Consider the following 20,205-nt stretch of genomic DNA (forward strand, 5'->3'; position numbering starts at 1 on the left):
TCTTGCTTGCTTCCAGGAAAGATTCCACTAAGAGGAGTTACTTCTTTCTATAGAGGAGGTTTGCCGTCTGGTGTGACAGCAAGGCCCTAGATCCTCGCTCTTGTCCTACACAGACCCTGCTTGAATACCTTCTGCACTTGTCTGAGTCTGGTCTCAAGACTAACTCTGTAAGGGTTCACCTTAGTGCAATCAGTGCATACCATTACCGTGTGGAAGGTAAGCCGATCTCAGGACAGCCTTTAGTTGTTCGCTTCATGAGAGGTTTGCTTTTGTCAAAGCCCCCCGTCAAACCTCCTACAGTGTCATGGGATCTCAATGTCGTTCTCACCCAGCTGATGAAACCTCCTTTTCAGCCACTGAATTCATGCCATCTGAAGTACTTGACCTGGAAGGTCATTTTCTTGGTGGCAGTTACTTCAGCTCGTAGAGTCAGTGAGCTTCAGGCCCTGGTAGCCCAGGCCCCTTACACCAAATTTCATCATAACAGAGTAGTCCTCCGCACTCACCCTAAGTTCTTGCCAAAGGTTGTGTCGGAGTTACATCTGAACCAGTCAATTGTCTTGCCAACATTCTTTCCCCGTCCTCATTCCTGCCCTGCTGAACGTCAGCTGCACACATTGGACTGCAAGAGAGCATTGGCCTTCTATCTGGAGTGGACACAGCCCAACAGACAGTCCGCCCAATTGTTTGTTTCTTTTGATCCCAACAGGAGGGGAGTGGCTGTGGGGAAACGCACCATATCCAATTGGCTAGCAGATTGCATTTCCTTCACTTACGCCCAGGCTGGGCTGGCTCTTGAGGGTCATGTCACAGCTCATAATGTTAGAGCCATGGCAGCGTTGGTAGCCCACTTGAAGTCAGCCACTATTGTAGAGATTTGCAAAGCTGCGACGTGGTCATCTGTCCACACATTCACATCTCATTACTGCCTGCAGCAGGATACCCGACGCGACAGTCGGTTTGGGCAGTCAGTGCTTCAGAATCTGTTCGGGGTTTAGAATCCAACTCCACCCCCCTAGGCCCATGTTTATTCTGTTCCAGGCTGCACTCTCAGTTAGTTGGATAAATTGTTAGGTCAATCTCAGTTATGTCCTCGCCGTTACGAGGCCCAATTGACCATGGTTGTTGTTTTGAGTGAGCCTGGGGGCTAGGGATACCCCATCAGTGAGAACAAGCAGCCTGCTTGTCCTCGGAGAAAGCGAATGCTACATACCTGTAGAAGGTATTCTCCGAGGACAGCAGGCTGATTGTTCTCACAAACCCGCCCGCCTCCCCTTTGGAGTTGTGTCTTCCCTTCTCTTTGTCTTGCTACATATGAGACTGGCCGGCACGAGCCGGTTTTGGGCGGGAAGACGGCCGCGCATGCGCGGTGCGCATCGGCGCGCGAGGGCTAGCAAAGGATTTTGCTAGTGAAGATTCCGATTGGAGGGGCTGCCGTGGACGTCACCCATCAGTGAGAACAATCAGCCTGCTGTCCTCGGAGAATACCTTCTACAGGTATGTAGCATTCGCTGTAACTGTCGTGCAGACTTTCTGGACCAAGTGTGACTCTTCCTGTGTCTCTGACAATCATGACCTTCCTGATAGCTGTTATATGGAATTGGGTTTCTCACACCTTTAAGAAAACTACCTACAATCAGTGTAGATTGGGTCTCATGTTGATAAGAACAGGAATCCTATGTTCATCTCCATGGACTAATGTGAGCGAACAGGTTGTCGTGGACTAATGCAAGTGAACAGGTTGTGAGCAATAAGAACATAATTAGATACCAAACTATTAGTTTCCAACTATTGATTTCCCGCCCATCATTTGTGAAGCATATACTAGCAGAAGAAGAATACCAGACAAAAAGGATTTCTTTGTCTGGTTCTTGTTAATGTGCGAAGAGCCGTACAAATTTGAAGATAGCAGGAGATGGAACAAAGCTGGAGTTGGACTTTACACTCATGCTGACTGCTGGGCTAGAATAGGAGATGGAACCCAGTCTTGTCTGCAGGCGGCAGCAGACATTAAGGCTGAAGCAGGAGAAATCAGTGAAAAATCTGGAAGGTGAAGGTTCAAGGTATAGGGTTTCTAGTAGTGGGAGAACAGGCTGGACGTCAGGTTTATGTGGATAGTATGCTTTTTCTATCTGCAGAAGTCTGCCCTGCACTGGCTCTCCTTCCCAATTACTGATGTTGCCATCCAATCACTGCTAAGCTTTTATGGATCCATTCCTTCTAAACAGGATTCCTTTGTATTTATCCCATGTGTTTTTGAATTCCCTTACCATTTTCATCTCCAACATCTCCCGCAGGAGGGCATTCCAGGTATGTACCACCCTCTCCATGAAAAAGTACTTCCTGACATTATTCCTGAGTCTGGCCCCCCTGCAACCTCAATTCATGTCCTCTAGTTCTACCACCTTCCTGTCTCTGGAAAAGGTTTGTTTGTAGATTCATACCTTTCAAATATTTGAACATCTGTATCACTGTTCATTCTAAGCAGTGCATGTCCTCAAAATGCATTGCTGCCAGTAGGGGGTGGTGCTTCAATATTGTGTTTTCAATCAGTAGGGACAGGCAGGTTCCCTGGAGTCCTGCAGAGCTTCCCTATACCTCACTATTGAAAATGTGATAGTGAAACAGCACCCTTCAATGGCAGGAATGTAGGTGGAGGACTCCCGCTTAGCTTAGAGGGAACAGTGGTCAGTATTATATCACCCCTGTGTCTCATTTCTTCCAGGTTGTACATGTTCAGGTCATCAAGCCACTCCTTATACATCTTGCTATGCAAACCCCCTACTATTTTCATCACTTTTCTCTGAACTGCTTCAAGTCTTTTTACATCCTTAGCAAGATACGGCCTCCAAAACTGAACACAATACTCCAAGTAGGCCTCACAAATGACTTGTAAAGTGGCATCAATACCTCTTTTCTTCTGCTGGTTATACCCCTCTCTATGTACCCTAGCATCCTTCTGGCTGTGGTCGCCACCTTGTCACATTGTTTTGTCGCCTTGAGATCCTCAGACACCATCACCCCAAGGTCCCTCTCCTGAGCAGAGCTTATCAATCTCTCTCCTATCTGGTACATCGCCTTTGGATTTCTGCACCCCAAGTGCATCACTCTGCACTTCTTGGCATTAAATTTTTAACTGCCAGACCTTTGACCATTCTTCTAATGTTTAGAGGTGTCTTCCCATGGTTTCTACTCTCTCCGGTATCTATTCTATTAGTTATCTTCATGTCATCCGCAAAAAGGGAACCTTTTCCTTTTAACCCTTCAGCAGTGTCTCTCACAAATATATTAAATAGAATCGGACCCAGCACTGATCCCTGAGGCACTTCACTGCTCATCTTCCTTTCCTTCAAGCGGATTCCATTTACCATCACCCTCTGTAGCCTGTTGGTCAACCATTTTCCAATGCAGTTCACCACTTTGGGTTCTAAGTTCAGCCCTCTCAGCTTATTCATGTGTCTTCTGTGAAGGACTGTATCAAAGTCTTTACTGAAATCCAAGTAGATTACATCTAGTGTATGTCTTTTTATCTAGTTCTTTGGTCACCCAGTCAAAGAAGTCATCAGATTCATTTGGCAGGATTTTCATTTGGTAAAGCCATGTTGCCTTGGATCCTGCAACCCATTGGCTTCTAGAAAGTTAACAATCTCCTCCTTCAGCAGCGACTCCGTTATTTTTCTACCACTGAAGTGAAGCTTACCGGCCTGTAGTTTCCCACTTCTTCCCTCTCCCCACTTTTGTTTAGAGGAACCATATCCGCTCATCTGTAATCTCGTGGAGCCTCTCCCATCTCTAAACATCTATCAAATAAATCCTGAAGAGGTTCGCCAGGACTTCTCTGAGCTTCCTCAGTATCCTGGGATGAATCCTACCCAGCACCATAGCTTTGTCCTCTTTCAGATTTTCAAGCTGTTTATAAACGCTGTCTTCTGTGAACGGTGCAGTATCCATTCCATTCCCAGATATACCCTCAGCAGCCGACCACAGTCCTTCTCCAGGATTTTCTTCTGTGAACACCAAAGAGAAATAGTAGTTTAGCAAGTTCGCTTTATCCTCATCACTCTCCACATAGCCATTCTCAGCATCTTTTAATCTTACAATTCCATTCCTAGCTTTTCTCCTTTCCCCAATATATCTGAAAAAGGTCTTGTCACTTCTCTTTACATCTGCAGCCATTGTTTCTTCTGCCTGTGCTTTCATTAGCCATATTTCCTTCTTCACTTCTCTGATTTTAACCCAGTAATCTTTTTCCCATGATCCTCTTATTGCGCTGTTCTATATTTCTTGAACAAAAGCCTCTTTTGCCCTTATTTTTTCAGCCACTTGTTTGGAGAACTATATAGGCTTCCTGTTTCTCTTGTTCTTGTTTAGTTTCCTTGTATAAAGATCTGTTGCAATATTTGTAGCAGATTTCAGCTTGGGCCACTGCGCTTCCACTTCTCATATGCCTACCCATGCCATCAGCTCCTTCTTCAGGTATTCCGCGTTTTACCAAAATCAGCACGTCTGAAATCCAGTACTTTGAGTTGTGTGTATCTGCACTCCACTTTTGCTCTTATATCAAACCATATTGTGTGTTGGTCACTATTGCCTAGATGGGTACCCACCCCAGACTTTGGAAACACATTTGTTAAGCACTAGATCCAGTGTCGACATCCTTTTTCAGATGGGGCAACCAGAACTGTACACAATATGCAAGGTGTGGTCACACCACGAACCTGTACAGAAGCATAAAGATATTCTCTGATTTGTTCTTCACCCCTTTTCATTTAATGTGGTAGTTGCTAATCAAGTCTCATTGTGCCAGAATCACTGCCCTGTTTCTTACTAAACTGGAAGCCATAATATGTTATGTAAATAAAAAATAATAATAATAAATCTGATTTTTTTTTCTATCTGCCTATCTCACACTCCAACAGAGAGCAGCAATGAAATGATCCTGGTATCTATATTGAAAGCATTACTGGAAATAAAAGTGAATTAAGGGTTGGACAGGTGTGAAATATATATTTTGTAGCAAGCTATTATGAAACTGAAGGGCTGTTTGCACATACTGCAAACAGTGGATGTTTGAATATGGACAAACTTATTTAAATAACCAAATTTGGTTGAAAATATGACATGGTAAAATTTAATAAATATTAAAGCAGTAGATATGTACTGAAAGGCCCTAAAGTGCTACTCTCCAGCTGTGCTGGATCTATGCCTCCACTCCCAAATTCTGCCACTCAAAGTGGAAGACTAGGCTGTCTAAGAGCACGACCAGCCCTGCTCTGTAGGTATTGCTAACTGCTGCCTTAGGGCCAGATTTTATAAAATTCAGTGCTCAGCATTGTTCTGTAAAGGGTGCTTTGGGATGAGCACACTTTAGAGAATAGCGTTGAGCACTGAATTAAACACTCAACTTTGGACATGAGGACTTGTGCCAGCTGAACCCTGGTACAAATCTTGGTGTGCAAATTGGGCACGGATCCCTGCAATTCTGTAATGTACGCATCTTTCGTGAGCGCCGCTGACATGCCCATGCCCCTCCCATGGCCACGCCCCTTTTGAGTTGCACACAATCTAATTTAGGCACCCATTGTTACAGAATAGCGTGAAGCCAGATTGACGCCAAAATCATAGTGCCAATTAAGTGCTTGTTAGCCATAATTAAATCATTGGAGCCCATTAACTAATTATTTTCAGCGTCCAAATTTGGGTGTTTAATGTGTGTTAAATTTTTCTCTGTGTTAACTGAATAGTAAACTGCTGGGAATGCTCTCAACCACTAATGCAATGGCTTTGTATTACCGCGCATTAATTTTAGTAATTACTGCTTGGTAATTTCAAAACCTTAATGGAAATTAGTAATTAAACCACATTATGTGCAACAGTAAATTAAATTAATGAGTAGTGTATTTTCACGGTACACAGCATGTTCTACCTTTTTTTTTTAACTTGTTCATGCATTAAAGGATTTAATAGGCTGTCTGAAAACTGCTTCCCCTTTCTCTGAGTAAAAGTACACATGGCATCAATAATGTGGGATAAGGTTAGCTCAGGAGAGTCGAAGCGAGCTTAGATTGGCATTTTTTTTAAAAAACATAAATTGTTTTTCAGGGAAAATATATTCTCAAAAAAAGCAGGTGCAAATCTCTCCAGGTACATTTCCCCAACACTGTTTTTCAGCAGGGAAGTATCCATGGGCCTTACACTTATCTGCCTTGTTTTGAAAATTGCCCCTAAAAATTGAAATCGTTTATGCTGAAGGAAATCTTTTCATTTGCATTAGTAGTCCTGGACTATGTATTATTATAACTTGGCTGTAATATTCTAGATTATGGAAACAAGTACAAATAAATGTGTAATATTTTATACATTTGATTCTGATTTTCTCTCAGTGCAAGCAAAAAAAAGAAAGTTCCAGTAAGACATACAGTAAATGAAGATATTATGTATTAGGGATGGAATGAATCTGTCACTTTGATGAATTGCTGGGCAAAGAACAGATTAACAGATTACTCATAGTCAATGTGGCTCACTGTGAAAAATGTGCAGGAAATGATAAGTTCTGGTTTGTGCTGATTTAATGGTATTTTTAAAGTAGAAAGTCTTAGAGAGCAATATAATATAGGATTGTTCTTATTCATATGTTGGTGTTAGGGACTTCAAAGTTTCTGTTGCTGCCCCATAGTTCACTTGTCCCATGCTTTGATGACTGCTACAGATACTGTCACATCCCCACTCCATTTGTTTGGAATTTGGAATTTAAAACTAACGTAAAGACCTTATTTAAAGATTGTGATAACCCTGGGTCCTGGGCTTTTTCAGCCTTCCAGGCGGTTGCTCCACTCTCCCAGACTTGTATTTTCTTCGAGTCCAGGTCAGGGCCATAAAGTGATCCAGTCCGGGTTCTTTCCCCTTTTATTTCAACCAAATAGTGTTCCAATACTTTCAGAAAACAAAAGAAGCAAAAACAAAATGCACAGTCCAATAATCCAAAATAAATCTCAGCGTCTTTGGTGACCTGTGCGCGCCTGCCCAACTCCTGCCACTTCATGGGGTGTAAAGTTCCTAAGTTCAAACACTCGGCTCAACAGTCTGCCCTTTCACTATAGAAGGGCTGGCCGCTGCCCTCCCTATTCACAGAACTAATCTGGTTATGTCCTCCCACAGATGCCTTTTCAGGAATTGTCCTCCAGGAGGCTTCCCATTCCATCTCACCTCCTTTGTCCCACTCGGTAGAGTTCAGACTGCCCTCCTCTGTGTAACATCTTTTGTGCAAAAACATTCATCCTTGAACCATTTTTGAAAGGGAAACCGAGACATTTTTCTGGTTCAAAAATGACTCTAAGATGGACATTTTTGTGGAGATAATGAGCTAAAGTCTCAATTCTGACTTGGATTTTTTTAAATGCCCACCCACATCAACTGGCTCACCATTAATCAAAAAGATAGTCATGTTGCTTGTGAATAAACATAAAAAAGGATAATTCAGCAAAGAATGAGTGAAAATTCCAGGTTTCCAAATTTATACCACCCATTAGATCTGTGTGAGCAGGTTACACATACATACAAGTTTTTATAGTGGAGAAACAGCGAAATGAATTCCATTAAGACAGAAAAGTTGAAAAATAAAATAGAACAAAGTTACAGTAGTGTATGTCCAGGACTTCCAAATGCATCTGCGATCCAATCCCATACCTATTAAAAGGGAAGGAAAATTCAAGGGAATGCATCTTGTGATGAGGCAGGCGTGGAGGGGCATAATCGAAAGGGACGCCCAAGTTTTGCTGAGGATGTCCTCACAAAACGTCCCAATGTAGGGGCGGGCAAACCCGTATTATCGAAACAAGATGGACGTCCATCCTTCGTTTCGATAATACGGTCGGGAACGCCCAAATCCTGAAATTTAGGTCATCCTTAGAGATGGTCGTCCCTAGACTTGGTCGTTTCTGATTTTCGGCGATAATGGAAACCAAGGACGCCCATCTCAGAAATGACCAAATGCAAGCCCTTTGGTCATGGGAGGAGCCAGCATTCGTAGTGCACTGGTCCTCCTGACATGCCAGGACACCAACCGGGCACCCTAGGGGGCACTGCAGTGGATTTCATAAATTGCTCCCTGGTACTTAGCTCCCTTACCTTGTATGCTGAGCCCCCACACCCCCACACACCCAAATCCCCCTACCCACAACTGTACACCACTACCATAGCCCTTACGGATTAAGGGGGGCACCTAGATGTGGGTACAGTGGGTTTTGGAGGGCTCACATTTACCACCACAAGTGTAACAGGTGGGGGGGCCTGGGTCCGCCTGCCTGAAATGCACTGCACGCACTAAAACTGCTCCAGGGACCTGTATACTGCTGTGATGGACCTGAGTATGACATTTGAGGCTGGCATAGAAGCTGGCACAACATATTTTGAAAGATGTTTTTTGATGGTGGGAGGGGGTTAGTGACCACTGGAGAAGTAAGAGGAGGTCATCCCCGATTCTCTCCAGTGGTCATCTGGTCAGTTCGGGCACCTTTTTGTGCCTTGGTCGTATGAAAAACAGGACCAGGTAAAGTCGTCCAAGTGCTCGTCAGGGACGCCCTTTTGTTTCCATTACGGGTCGAGGATGTCCATGTGTTAGGCATGCCCAAGTCCCGCCTTCGCTACACCTCCGACAAGCCCCCAGGAACTTTGACCGTCCTTGCGACGGAAAGCAATTGGGGACGCTCAAAATCAGCTTTCAATTATACCGATTTGGGCAACCCTGTGAGAAGGACGCCCATCTTCTGATTTGTTTTGAAAGATGGGCGTCCTTCTCTTTCGAAAATGAGCCTGATAGTGATCTCCTCTAGGGGGAGAGTACCTAGGAAACCTATCTCCAGGGAAAGGGCTCTGGGCCATAGATATAAGGGAAAAAGGATTATCCAGGGCACACTAAAGGAACAGGGTAACTTCTTCTGAAGTAGAGCTGAATTTACCTTGTGTTGTCATGGGTGGGGGGTGGGGGCAGGGTTGAAGCTCGGTTCCCTTGGGTATAGAAACAATATGTAATGCCTCCCCTCAAGGAAAGGGGAGAAGCTCCTTTGAGCCCAGCTTAAACCGGAAGAAGGTAGTGGCTGTCTGGGAGGTAAACAACTTTACAGAATACACCTAGCAAGTTGTGCATATAAATTCTAATTAATGCCAGTTAGTGTCAATAATTGTTAAGTGGCAATTATCGGTGCTGGTTGGCTTGTTAAGTAATTAAATAGTGCATGTGAATCAAGAATATGACCAGATTTGTGCATGCAATTTTGGTCGTGCTATATAGAATCTGGGGGTTAGTGACACTGGCACTGAGCTACGCTAGTACTTTTGTTGTTTGTTTCTTTTTTCGGCTGTAATAAAAGTAGTGAGTTTTCTGGTTCTTACATCAACAAATAATTTATAATTAAAAATAAAAGAGTTTTGTGATCCAGTTACAGTGCATATATTTAAACAAGGGTAGAATGGTATAATCAGCACATAACAAACTCAAAATTATACCATTTTATATCTTAAATACAGAATGATTTTTCATGTGGACTTTCCCAAAATGTTGATTGTTTGAGAAAAATGAAGTATGGAAGATAAAGCATAAAATATTTCAAGGATAGAGAGAAACCTAAAATGGCCATGTAGACGCCTATATTCTCTGATGTAACTGTAGTCAGTGTGAATTATGATATGAAAAGTAGCTCCCAGATCTCGTTTTAGCTAATGTATAGCTTATATTATTGTGCACCACATTCTATATTTTGTAGATTCTGGACAGAACCATGATGGATGTAGATATTACTAAATGTGAATGTACCAGTGAATTTGACAACTCAGATGCAAAGTGTGAAAAATACACATAAAAAATCAAAATGTTATTCTCTTAGAATGTATCATATAAAATATAATACAGATAATGCATATTAACATTTTATGACAATGTATCAAAACTCCTGAAGTTGTCACTAATCACATTCCCAATGTCAGAGACAATTCTGTTTAGCATTCCTTATCCAGAAAGCTGTAGATAGGTCCTTGCATGTTGATTATATTGATTACAGCTGGAGGCCTTGATAGCAGAAAAAGAGAAAATGTTTCTAATTAATTAGAAAATGCCTGATTAGTTTTTTTCTGTATTGAGGAGATAAACTGGTAAAGAAATTTTCAGCATAATGTTTTTCTTGCGTCTATCAATATACAATGAAGGAGAAATTAGACATGTCTGCTGTCCACCTTATTTAGCATTCCGATATTCAGTAGAATATATAGAGGTTATACTTCTTTTTATTATAATCTAGACAAATTTGATGGGCATATGAAGCTTTTAGGACAATGACCAGCAATTTCATTTTGATCCCACCATTGTCTCACTTAAAGCATTTTCAATTGTATGGACTGTTATTAAAATTAAAATAGTCTGTCTGGTCTGCCCATCAACACTAGCTGCTCAGCTGTATATCCTCAAACTCTCCCTCAGAAATCCCCTATACTTGTCCCTTGCTTTCTCAAATACAGATGCTTTCCTTGTCTTCACCTCTTCCACTGGGAGGCTGTTCCACGCATCCAGCAACCTTTCTGTATAGAAATATTTCCTTAGATTACTCCTGAGCTATCATCTTTCACCCTCATCCTATGACCTCTCATTCAGGAGCTTCCTTTCTGTTGAAAAGACCTACTTCCTGTGCATTTATACATTTGTGGTTTTTAAATGCCTTTAATTGGCTGTAGCCTGTCTTTCCTCCAGTATATGCATATTTATATTTTTAAGTCTGTTCCTATATGTTTTGTGATAGACTATTGATCATTTTGATAGCCACCTTCTGGATTGACTCCATCTCGTTTGTATCCTTTTGAATGTGTGATCTCCAGAACAATATTGCAGATAAGTGATACTGCACCTTCACAAGAGCATCAATGTGGTTTCCACAGCACATCAAGTTTATAAAAACAGAAATATGTGAAGGATAAGAGAGCACCTATGTTTAGATGCAAAGAATATGCCCATTTAGATCCTATTCTATAAAGAAAACTAGGCCTTTTATAAGTATTAGCATAACAAGTCAAATACATATGTATGTTTTTATGTACGAGCACTTACACTAGCCATAGAGCCATTGTAAATGTGCCTTGATTGGGGAAGTGTGCATGCAAATCCTAGTATTCTGTAATTTACATGTGTAATGCCCCATCTACATGCCATCCCTTTCTCTGATGATAAGCAGGCTCAATCAGCTCACACAATCAACGTTTTTGCGGGTGATTTCTTGTGAACAAAGAAGGTGAAGTAAACCCACTCCCTTCTTCTTTCCTAGGGTGAGACAGGTTCAACTGCATAAGCATGTAAAGGGAAGATATATCTAATTTCAATAAATCTTGCTGACAGGCCTTCATGGCTTTTCGGAAGTGCTGTTTGGAGGGATTTTCAAAAATTTAATTTGTATCATTCTAGGACCATTCTTACAACCCATTTATTTGAGATTACAGATGATCAATGGTTTGTAAAATGTAATCAGAGAACGTGTATTGCAAATAAGTAATTGCACCTTCCTCTCTGTTCTAATTGGTTCAAGCAAGTATTCATTTTCAAGGAAGGATGAGACAATAATCAGACTTTTTTAAATGTAATTTCAGTTGGTACTGATTCCCTTTAAAATTGTCACAAGTAATATATAGGCACATTCCTGTATATGACATAGGACAAATTACTACACAGCTTTTCAAATCAATTGCATTTAGTTTAATTTTTTGCATTTTTATCAAGTCTTTAATTACGTGAATTGCAGCTTTTGATGTCAGTGAGATCTCTTTATAATTGTGCCCCATTTAAAATACTTCATTCAATTTCCTGTACTTTTAATAGATTTAAAATTGATTTTTCAGTTAACATTTAAATGCAATTTATTTTATTACTAGTAAAAAAAGGCCCGTTTCTGACTGAAATGAAACGGGCGCTAGCAAGGTTTTCCTCGGAGTGTTTATGTTTGGGAGAGTGTATGTGAGAGTGACTGTTTGAGAGTCAGAGTGAAAGTGTGAGTGTGTGAGAGAGAGAGTGAGTCTGGGTGTGAGTGTGTTTGTGAGAGAGTGTGTGTGTGAGAATAAGAGTGTGTGCAAGTGTGTATGTGAGACAGTGTGAGAGAGAGTGTGTGTGTGTGGGCGAGAGAGAGAGTGTGTGTGAGACACAGATTCTTTGTGAGAGTGAGTGTATGAGACCAAGCGAGTGTGTGAGTGACTGTGTGGCACATAGAGAGTGAATGTGATACAGTGTGAGACAGAGTGTGTGAGAGTGAGAGTCAGAAAGAAATTGTATATGAGAGAGAGAGTGTGAGCCGTGGCCTCCCAATCCATGGCCATCTGTCCCCTGCCCCCTCCATTCATCCTTTTCCAGCAATTCCCCTCTCTCCCTGAGCCCTGCCCTCCCAATCCATGGCTATCCATGTTTCTCTGTCACCTGCCCCCTCCATTCATCCCTATCCAGCATTTCCCCTCTCTGCCTGAGGCCTGCCCTGCAATCCATATCCATCCATGCCCATCTGTCCCCTCCATTCATCCCTATCCAGCAATTCCCCTCTCCCTGAGTCCTGCCCTTCCAATCCATGCCCATCCATGCTCCTCTGTCACCTGGCCCCTCCATTTTTCCCTATCCAGCATTTCCCCTCTCTGCCTGAGGCCTGTCCTGCAATCCATATCCATCCATGCCCATCTGTCCCCTCCATTCATCCCTATCCAGCAATTCCCCTCTCCCTGAGTCCTGCCCTTCCAATCCATGCCCATCCATGCTCCTCTGTCACCTGGCCCCTCCATTTTTCCCTATCCAGCATTTCCCCTCTCTGCCTGAGGCCTGCCCTGCAATCCATATCCATCCATGCCCATCTGTCCCCTCCATTCATCCCTATCCAGCAATTCCCCTCTCCCTGAGTCCTGCCCTTCCAATCCATGCCCATCCATGCTCCTCTGTCACCTGGCCCCTCCATTTTTCCCTATCCAGCATTTTCCCTCTCTGCCTGAGGCCTGCCCTGCAATCCTTATCCATCCATGCCCATCTGTCCCCTCCATTCATCCCTATCCAGCAATTCCCCTCTCCCTGAGTCCTGCCCTTCCAATCCATGCCCATCCATGCTCCTCTGTCACCTGGCCCCTCCATTTTTCCCTATCCAGCATTTTCCCTCTCTGCCTGAGGCCTGCCCTGCAATCCTTATCCATCCATGCCCATCTGTCCCCTCCATTCATCCCTATCCAGCAATTCCCCTCTCCCTGAGTCCTGCCCTCCCAATCCATGGCCATCCATGCTCCTCTGTCCCCTGCCCCCTCCATTCATCCCTTTCCAGCAATTCCCCTCTCTCCCTGAGCCCTGCCCTCCCAATGCATGCACATCCATGCTCTTCTGTCCCCTGCCCCCTCCATTTATCCTTTTCCAGCAAGTCCCCTCTCTCCCTTCCATGACCCCCCCTCGCATCCATGCTCCTCTCTCTCCCATGTTCCAGCCTGGGCCGCCCTCTTCCCCCCCCCCCCCCTTCGCATCCATGCTATCGTTTCTCCCCTGCCCTTACTACTACTACTACTGGCCACCCTCTTCTCTCCCCGCAACATCCGTTTTTGTTTTTTTTCTTCATTTTAAATTTACCTCCGTGGCGGTTCCGGCAGCGAAGCGTCAGGGAAGGAGGCAGCGCTCCCGACGTCTAGCTTTCCCTTCGCTCTGTTCCGCCTTCTTTTGACGTCATCCTTGACGTCAGAAGAAGGCGGAACACAGCGAAAGGAAGGCTAGAGGTCGGGAGCGCCGCCTCCTTCCCTGACGCTTCGCTGCTGTTTTTTTTTTCCGCCCTCGACGTCATGACGTTTGACGCGAGGGCGGGGCAGCGAGTCTTCGTCAGTGGCTTCACCACCACGAACTTACGAACCGTTCTGAGAGAGAGTCTGAGTGACTTCAGAACGTTGTCCTCAGAACGTTGAGGGAGCGTTTTATTATATTAGATATTAGATAAGGCACTTGTAGAGGAAATATATTGCTTCTCTGGGTAAAAACAAGACTTTTAAAAAGTGAAAACTAGGTCAATTACATATTTGTTTTTATGACTTCCTTAAGGGGGCAATGCAAACGTCCAGCTTTCTCTTAACTAATATCAATTCTCCTTTCTAATTTTGTGCTTTAGGCAAAGACAAACCTATTGTTTCTAACCTTTTAACTCCTGGTTTTTGTTTTCCTGTCTTCTGATGGTAAAAAGAAAAAAAACCCAGTATACTAGTTTATATGAGAAATAAATTGTATAAATTTGAGGTTTGAATTACATTTCTTTTTGCAGGATTGTCAACTATAATTTTCTATTTTTGAATGCATGTAGTGTTCCTACATGTGCCATCTACCTTTATAGAAATCTGAAAACATTAGTGAACTATGCAGGTTTTACCTTTCGATAAAATAAGACATCTTAAACAGGACAGTACTAAGAATGAGTTCTGTTATTTGCATCCTAAATTTACTACTACTACTTATCATTTCTATAGTGCTACTAGATGTATGCAGTTCTGTACACTTGAACATGGACAGTCCCTGCTGAACAGAGCATACAGTCTAATCAGGACAGACAAACAGGACATATAAGGGAATTACTAAGGTGTGAATGATAAAACAGACATGGGTACTGAACAAGTGAATAGGTTAAAAGCAGCGTCAAAAGGTGGGCTTTTAACCTAGATTTGAAGATGGCCAGAGATGGAGCTTGAACTTAAATGCTTTGAAACTTGATCAAGGGTAATAATTTAAATGAGTTTTTAAAAGGTTTGGTTATGTTTCTATAGAAGTGTTTCCCAATCTTATAAGTAGCAAATAACCCCCAAACTTCAGAAAATTCATATGTATTCTCCCACAAGGAGGGACAACCCTAGTGCTGTGCAAAGCACAACCCGCCAAGTTTTTTTTATTTTTAAAGTTTTCAGAGCAGAAGAGCGAGAGAGAGAGAGGAAGGGAAGGAGGATGAAAAAGGGAAGATGTAGCCTTCCCAAAACAATAGTGACTTACTGCCCTGAACATAACAAATCCTGCATTCCACAAAAACACCACTATCGGTGTCTATGATATCCTTTGGGGGGGGTTGTTTTTTTTGAGGCGTGAAGGCTCCTGTCTTCTATAAAATCAACAGGTTCTTGGCAGCTCCCACCCACACACAAAAACAGTGGCTCAGTTAACCATACATAGCATTGTTCACCCCCCCCCCCCCCCCGAAAAACACAGCCTCCAGTTTCCTACTCACCCCTAATCTACTCTCACTTTGCACACTGTACTAAGCAGCTTTTCTCCTTTTGTTCTCCCTGCCATCCATCCAGCAGTAATATTTTCAAGAAGGTTAGATTGAGACAGGAGATGGCATGACGTCAAAAAGCTGAAGCCAAAGAGGTAGCCATCATCCCATACACCCAAAACAAAGCAGACAAACCTATGAGCTGCTACATCCACATTGTCATTCTTTATTGTTGATAGCATTTTTATTTGATCTCACTTACATTTTCAAACATTGATTTCATCAGTTAGAGTAGTAATTAGTTCTAAATCGTAATCATTGTGTCATTTGGAGGGGCTAGTTATAGGGACTCCTTGTATTCATGCAGATATGTTTTCACCTAGTAAAGGGCCACCAAAACAGACATGTTATGAGAATCAGGTGCTCAGCAATCAGAGTTAGTATTTATAAGTACAATGGTTTTTTAAATGCCCAGTTAAGTATATATGCTAATCTCAACTTTGTTAAATGTTTCAGACATATCTGTCTGCTTGCTCCCATGATGTTACTGAATTCTATTATTCTGTATCACTGTATTTTCAAATGTAAGCCACATTGAACCCAAGTTTGCTTAGGATAATAATGAGATATAAATGTCAAAAAATAAAAACCTTTATCATTCACCTTTTAAGGCACTGCCTATCCAGCTGGATGATGATGGCACAAAGAAAACAAGTTTGGTCCAGTGAAGACTAACTCAAAATAACCTGTTCCTTAGCTGGGCTCTAGTATTACCATATTGAAACTGCAACCATACCATGCCTTTGTTGTTACGTTCCACTTATAAGTTAAACAATTAACTGGCTTTCTTGAAAGGATTATATAACCTTTGGATGCATGACTACGAACACAAAACATACACTTATTTATTCAAAATCACAATTCCTCATGTACAGCCACAAAACAACCTTTTAGGGTGGATAGTGTTCGCAATGAGCTCCTTTTATTATCAACTAGATAGAAAAGAGAACAGTTTTCAGTTTTGGCACAGTATATATCAGTACAAGAACAAAATAAAAGAAAACCAATGGACTACATTAGAGGCTTATAGCCCATTTAGTTATGTTTAAAATAAAATGAGACATTTATATGAACCAAAATTTATTTTTATTATTTTGACTTATAAAACTATTTGTCCCTGAAAAATGCTCAAAACAATAATCTGTTGAAAAGGAGAGTTTAATTTTACTTCCATTTAATTACAATACATTCCATCTTTATAACACCAGGCTTCCTATTTCTCTAGTCCTGTTTTCCCCTGCACATTTTACTCTTCTCTATTCATCACCTCTTGCTTCCTACTTGCCTCCTGTCTGATATCCTGTTCTCTTGCAGTCCCCTCTCTCTTCTCCCTCACCTGTTACCAGTATCACCCATTGATCCTCTTCTTCTTTGCACATTGTACCCAGCAGCTCCTTTCCGTTTATTATCCCCCTGCTCACCACAGCTTTCATTCTTGCCCACCACTTCCTAGCCAGCTTTCCCCGGATTCTAAATATCGCACCCAAATGTCTACACCCAACTTTGTTTGCATCAGAGATGCATATGCAAATAAGTTAACTATTGAGTTTGGAAACATCAACAATTGGGTGCTGACAACCAATTACTGATGTTAATTGGCAGTCTTAGAAATTTGTTGGGCATCTCCCTGCATACTATTCTGTAAAGCGCAATGCCTAACTTCAATTGCGTATATTTGAAAGGGGGATGTAGCCAGAGACATTCCAAAATGTTGCATGCAGATTTACAGAACTTGTCCGAAGCACGCCTAAGTTGGGCGCTGGCATTTACACCTGCTTTTAGCAGGTGTACATACGGCACCCGAAAGTTAGGCGCGGGATCCACACCAAATGCTATTCTATAAGGGTTCACTCCCTTTATAGAATAGCGCTTAGTGCTCAAGTTTTTTGGCCCGAATTTTTGGTGACATTTATTGAATTCCTAGTATCTTCTTCCTACTCCTCTTTATCCTCACCACTCCCTCTCCCTCTCTCCTCTGCCATTAGCTGGTCGATAACCCAACCATATTTCTGATCTAGGTCCTCTCTCCCCCTCTGGCTCCCAAGCACATGGTGGAGAGAGAGGACTTCAGCAGTCATGTGGGAGAGGAGAGCTCACAGGCAGGCAGGCCCAGCACAATTTCAGTCTCAAAGCAAGAAAAGGAAGAGAAAGAGAACCTTAGAAAGGGCCAGGCACAACTTAACCTTCAGCAGCAAAAAGCAAGAAAACTTACATAAGTTACTGTGGCAAGGTGGCACAAAGTGATGACAGAAGCTGGTGACAGTGGAAATGATTAAAACAGCCACACCATCTGCACATATTTGTTGCTTCTTACGTGAGCCACATCTCTGTGGCTGTTATAGCTGCCTTGAATTGGCTGCTCACTGCAGTCTGCTAGAAAATGTTAGGTGTCAGGAGGGAAAATGTTAGTGCATACCCCTTACAATGGCTCATGTATCCCATTCCCTAAGAGTATGTTTACCATGGGTTGAGAAAAAAGATCAGTGGACTATTGTTTAGCTGATCTAATGGGTATTTCTAAGCGATCTGGATCGGCCACTTTCAGTCAAACATGAATCTGACCCAGCTTTGTATTTCTTATGCTGTTACTGAGACTCAATAAAGCAGCGTAATTGTGTTCATGATTAGCCAATCTCTCATTTTTTCAAACTTTTTGTCATGATTTTCAGAGATTGGTTAAATGTATTTAGCCCTCCCATCATTCCTCCAAGTCAACAGCTAGCAGAGCAAGTGGACTTCTCTGAGAAACAGAAACAAAGTACCAATCAAAATACCTGCATGCAAGGTAGGGAATTGTTATCTCTGGTAGCATTTTTGCATATGTAATCCATAAGTAGAAAAATGTATAGTAAAAAAAAGTGTTAATTGAGTGATTATGAGTCAAGCAGTATATAAAATGTATAAATTGAAATCATAATATTTACAGTTGGGTGGCAATTCTTATCATTGTTGTATAATATTTCCTATTTGGATCTCCAAAATAGGGTATAACCATCTTCCTGCTTAAATGAACAGGATTGCATATAGCAGGCAAGAAATAGAAACTCATACAAAAGTCAACAAGGCTTGCTTCACATTGATATCTCAAATTCAAAGGGTATTTTTTTCAAATTTCACATACTATACAGGGTTACTCTTGTCCCAGAAAAACAGAAAGAAACAGATAATAAACAATAAATGCTATACAAAAAAGAAAAACTCATTCTTCCTTGGACCACTGTAATGCAGGGGGAGTAGGCATAAGTAAAAACGAGGAGATGATCAAGAAATATGCCTTGCATCTAACTTAGGGGTCCTTTTACTATGCTATGCTAAACGTTGGCCTGTGCTATTACTAGCACATGGGTTTCCTGCATGCTGAGGCCACCTTTTTATGCAGGGGCAAAATGGACGAGTTTTGTATATTGGCAATAATGGCCACCCACTAAGTTTTCCATTAGCGTGAGCCCTTAACTACACCTATTTTCTAGGCTAACCCATTAGCACTGAACACGCCCACTCTCCGTCCCCAAATGCCCCCAGTGCTAAAACGTAAAAATTATCTTTTAGTGTATGAGAAGTGCACATACATGTCAAAACTACCTCAGGACACTACAGTGTGCCCCTTAACTTTTCCCCGTGTGCTAAGGAGATTTCTGGACTTTCAGCTGTACAAGTTTGACCATCTGGAGGAGATCACTCCTTATCATTTATACTTGTAGCTAGAGAATAATCAAGTTATCTTCCCCAGTTTTGATTTGTTTGTTTGAACTTTATTCCTACGTACAGGGGTGTGCTGGTAAATTTTTAACAACAGGCTCTTTAAGTAGCCAGCTCTGCAGTTGGAAGGGCCAGGGGTGGCCGGGTGGGGGGGGAGCAACACTTATCTCTCTCTTCTCCCTCCCTTCGTGCGGGCACGCTAGGCATACCTTTGCTGGCAACCAATAAATGGACTGCCACCACTCCCAAGGTCTTGCTCTGAGCAGCATGCTGAAACTTCTCACACATGCTGGAGAAGTCCCAGCCTGCTGCTCAGAGCTGGAAACAAGGAGCTGGGAGCAGCAGCAGTCTATTTACTTGGCTGGCAGGGCTCAGCATCCCCACCAGCAAAGTAAAAGAGAATTCAGCAGGGGGCCCAAGCCCACATTTTGGGAGCCAGTTGTTAAAGTAGCCATGGAGGGCCCTACTTTAACAACTGGCTCCCAAAATTCTTAAAAACTTAACAACCGGCTCTTGTGAGCCTGTGAGAGCCTGCTCCAGCACACCACTGCCTACATATCTAATTGGACTAACATGGCAACAAATTATATTTGATTGTAATTAAAAATATTGGCTGGTTAATGAAGAGTGTAGTATTTTGTTAGTACCATCTTCTGTTTAATATGTTTCCCCTTTCCCACAGATGAAAATATCACCACAGAAGATGAAGAGGAAATCTTGACCTTGCTATATGATCCTTGTCTAAACTGCTATTTTGACCCTGAAACTGGGAAATACTATGAGCTGGCATAGCTAATGCATAATATATGAAATAGTATTAATTTTCCTTATATAGTATCTTTTATTTAACCTTGGATCTTTCGCAGCTGCTGGGATATATATTTATATCTTTTCAGTGCTTTTTCTTCTTTGATCCTGTTTCTTTGTGTATGGGTCACTCTTGATTAATCTAATTTTTCACTACCACCTTATCTTGTTTCTCTGAATTCTCCCTGCTTCTCTGTCTTTGTATAGTTGAAAAGGATTCAAATTGTTTAAAGACTGCAAATATGTGAATCAATGTCTTTTTTTGTAAATATTGTATATATGTGATTATGAAATATACTGTTCAGAGTTTTTTTCTACTATTTAACTGTATTTATAGAATATAACAAAGGGCACACAGCAACCTTTTAACAATTCAATAGCTCGATTTTGGTTACTTGACCGTATTTTATAG

The 20,205-nt window shown here is 42.0% G+C and overlaps 1 protein-coding gene across 1 annotated transcript in view; it reads left to right on the top strand.

Moving 5' to 3' along the window:
• Positions 1–19,918, top strand: part of C6H3orf67 (chromosome 6 C3orf67 homolog) — a 223,410-nt gene extending 203,492 nt beyond the window's left edge. Inside the window, exons 17-18 of the mRNA XM_030206446.1 lie at positions 17,957–18,072; positions 19,669–19,918. Of these exons, the coding sequence (XP_030062306.1) occupies positions 17,957–18,072; positions 19,669–19,778 (226 nt within the window). The 3' untranslated portion in view covers positions 19,779–19,918. The remainder of the gene's footprint in view (positions 1–17,956; positions 18,073–19,668) is intronic.
• Positions 19,919–20,205: the final 287 nt, after the last annotated feature.

Source organism: Microcaecilia unicolor, chromosome 6, assembly GCF_901765095.1.
Source record: "Microcaecilia unicolor chromosome 6, aMicUni1.1, whole genome shotgun sequence".
Taxonomy (NCBI): domain Eukaryota; kingdom Metazoa; phylum Chordata; class Amphibia; order Gymnophiona; family Siphonopidae; genus Microcaecilia; species Microcaecilia unicolor.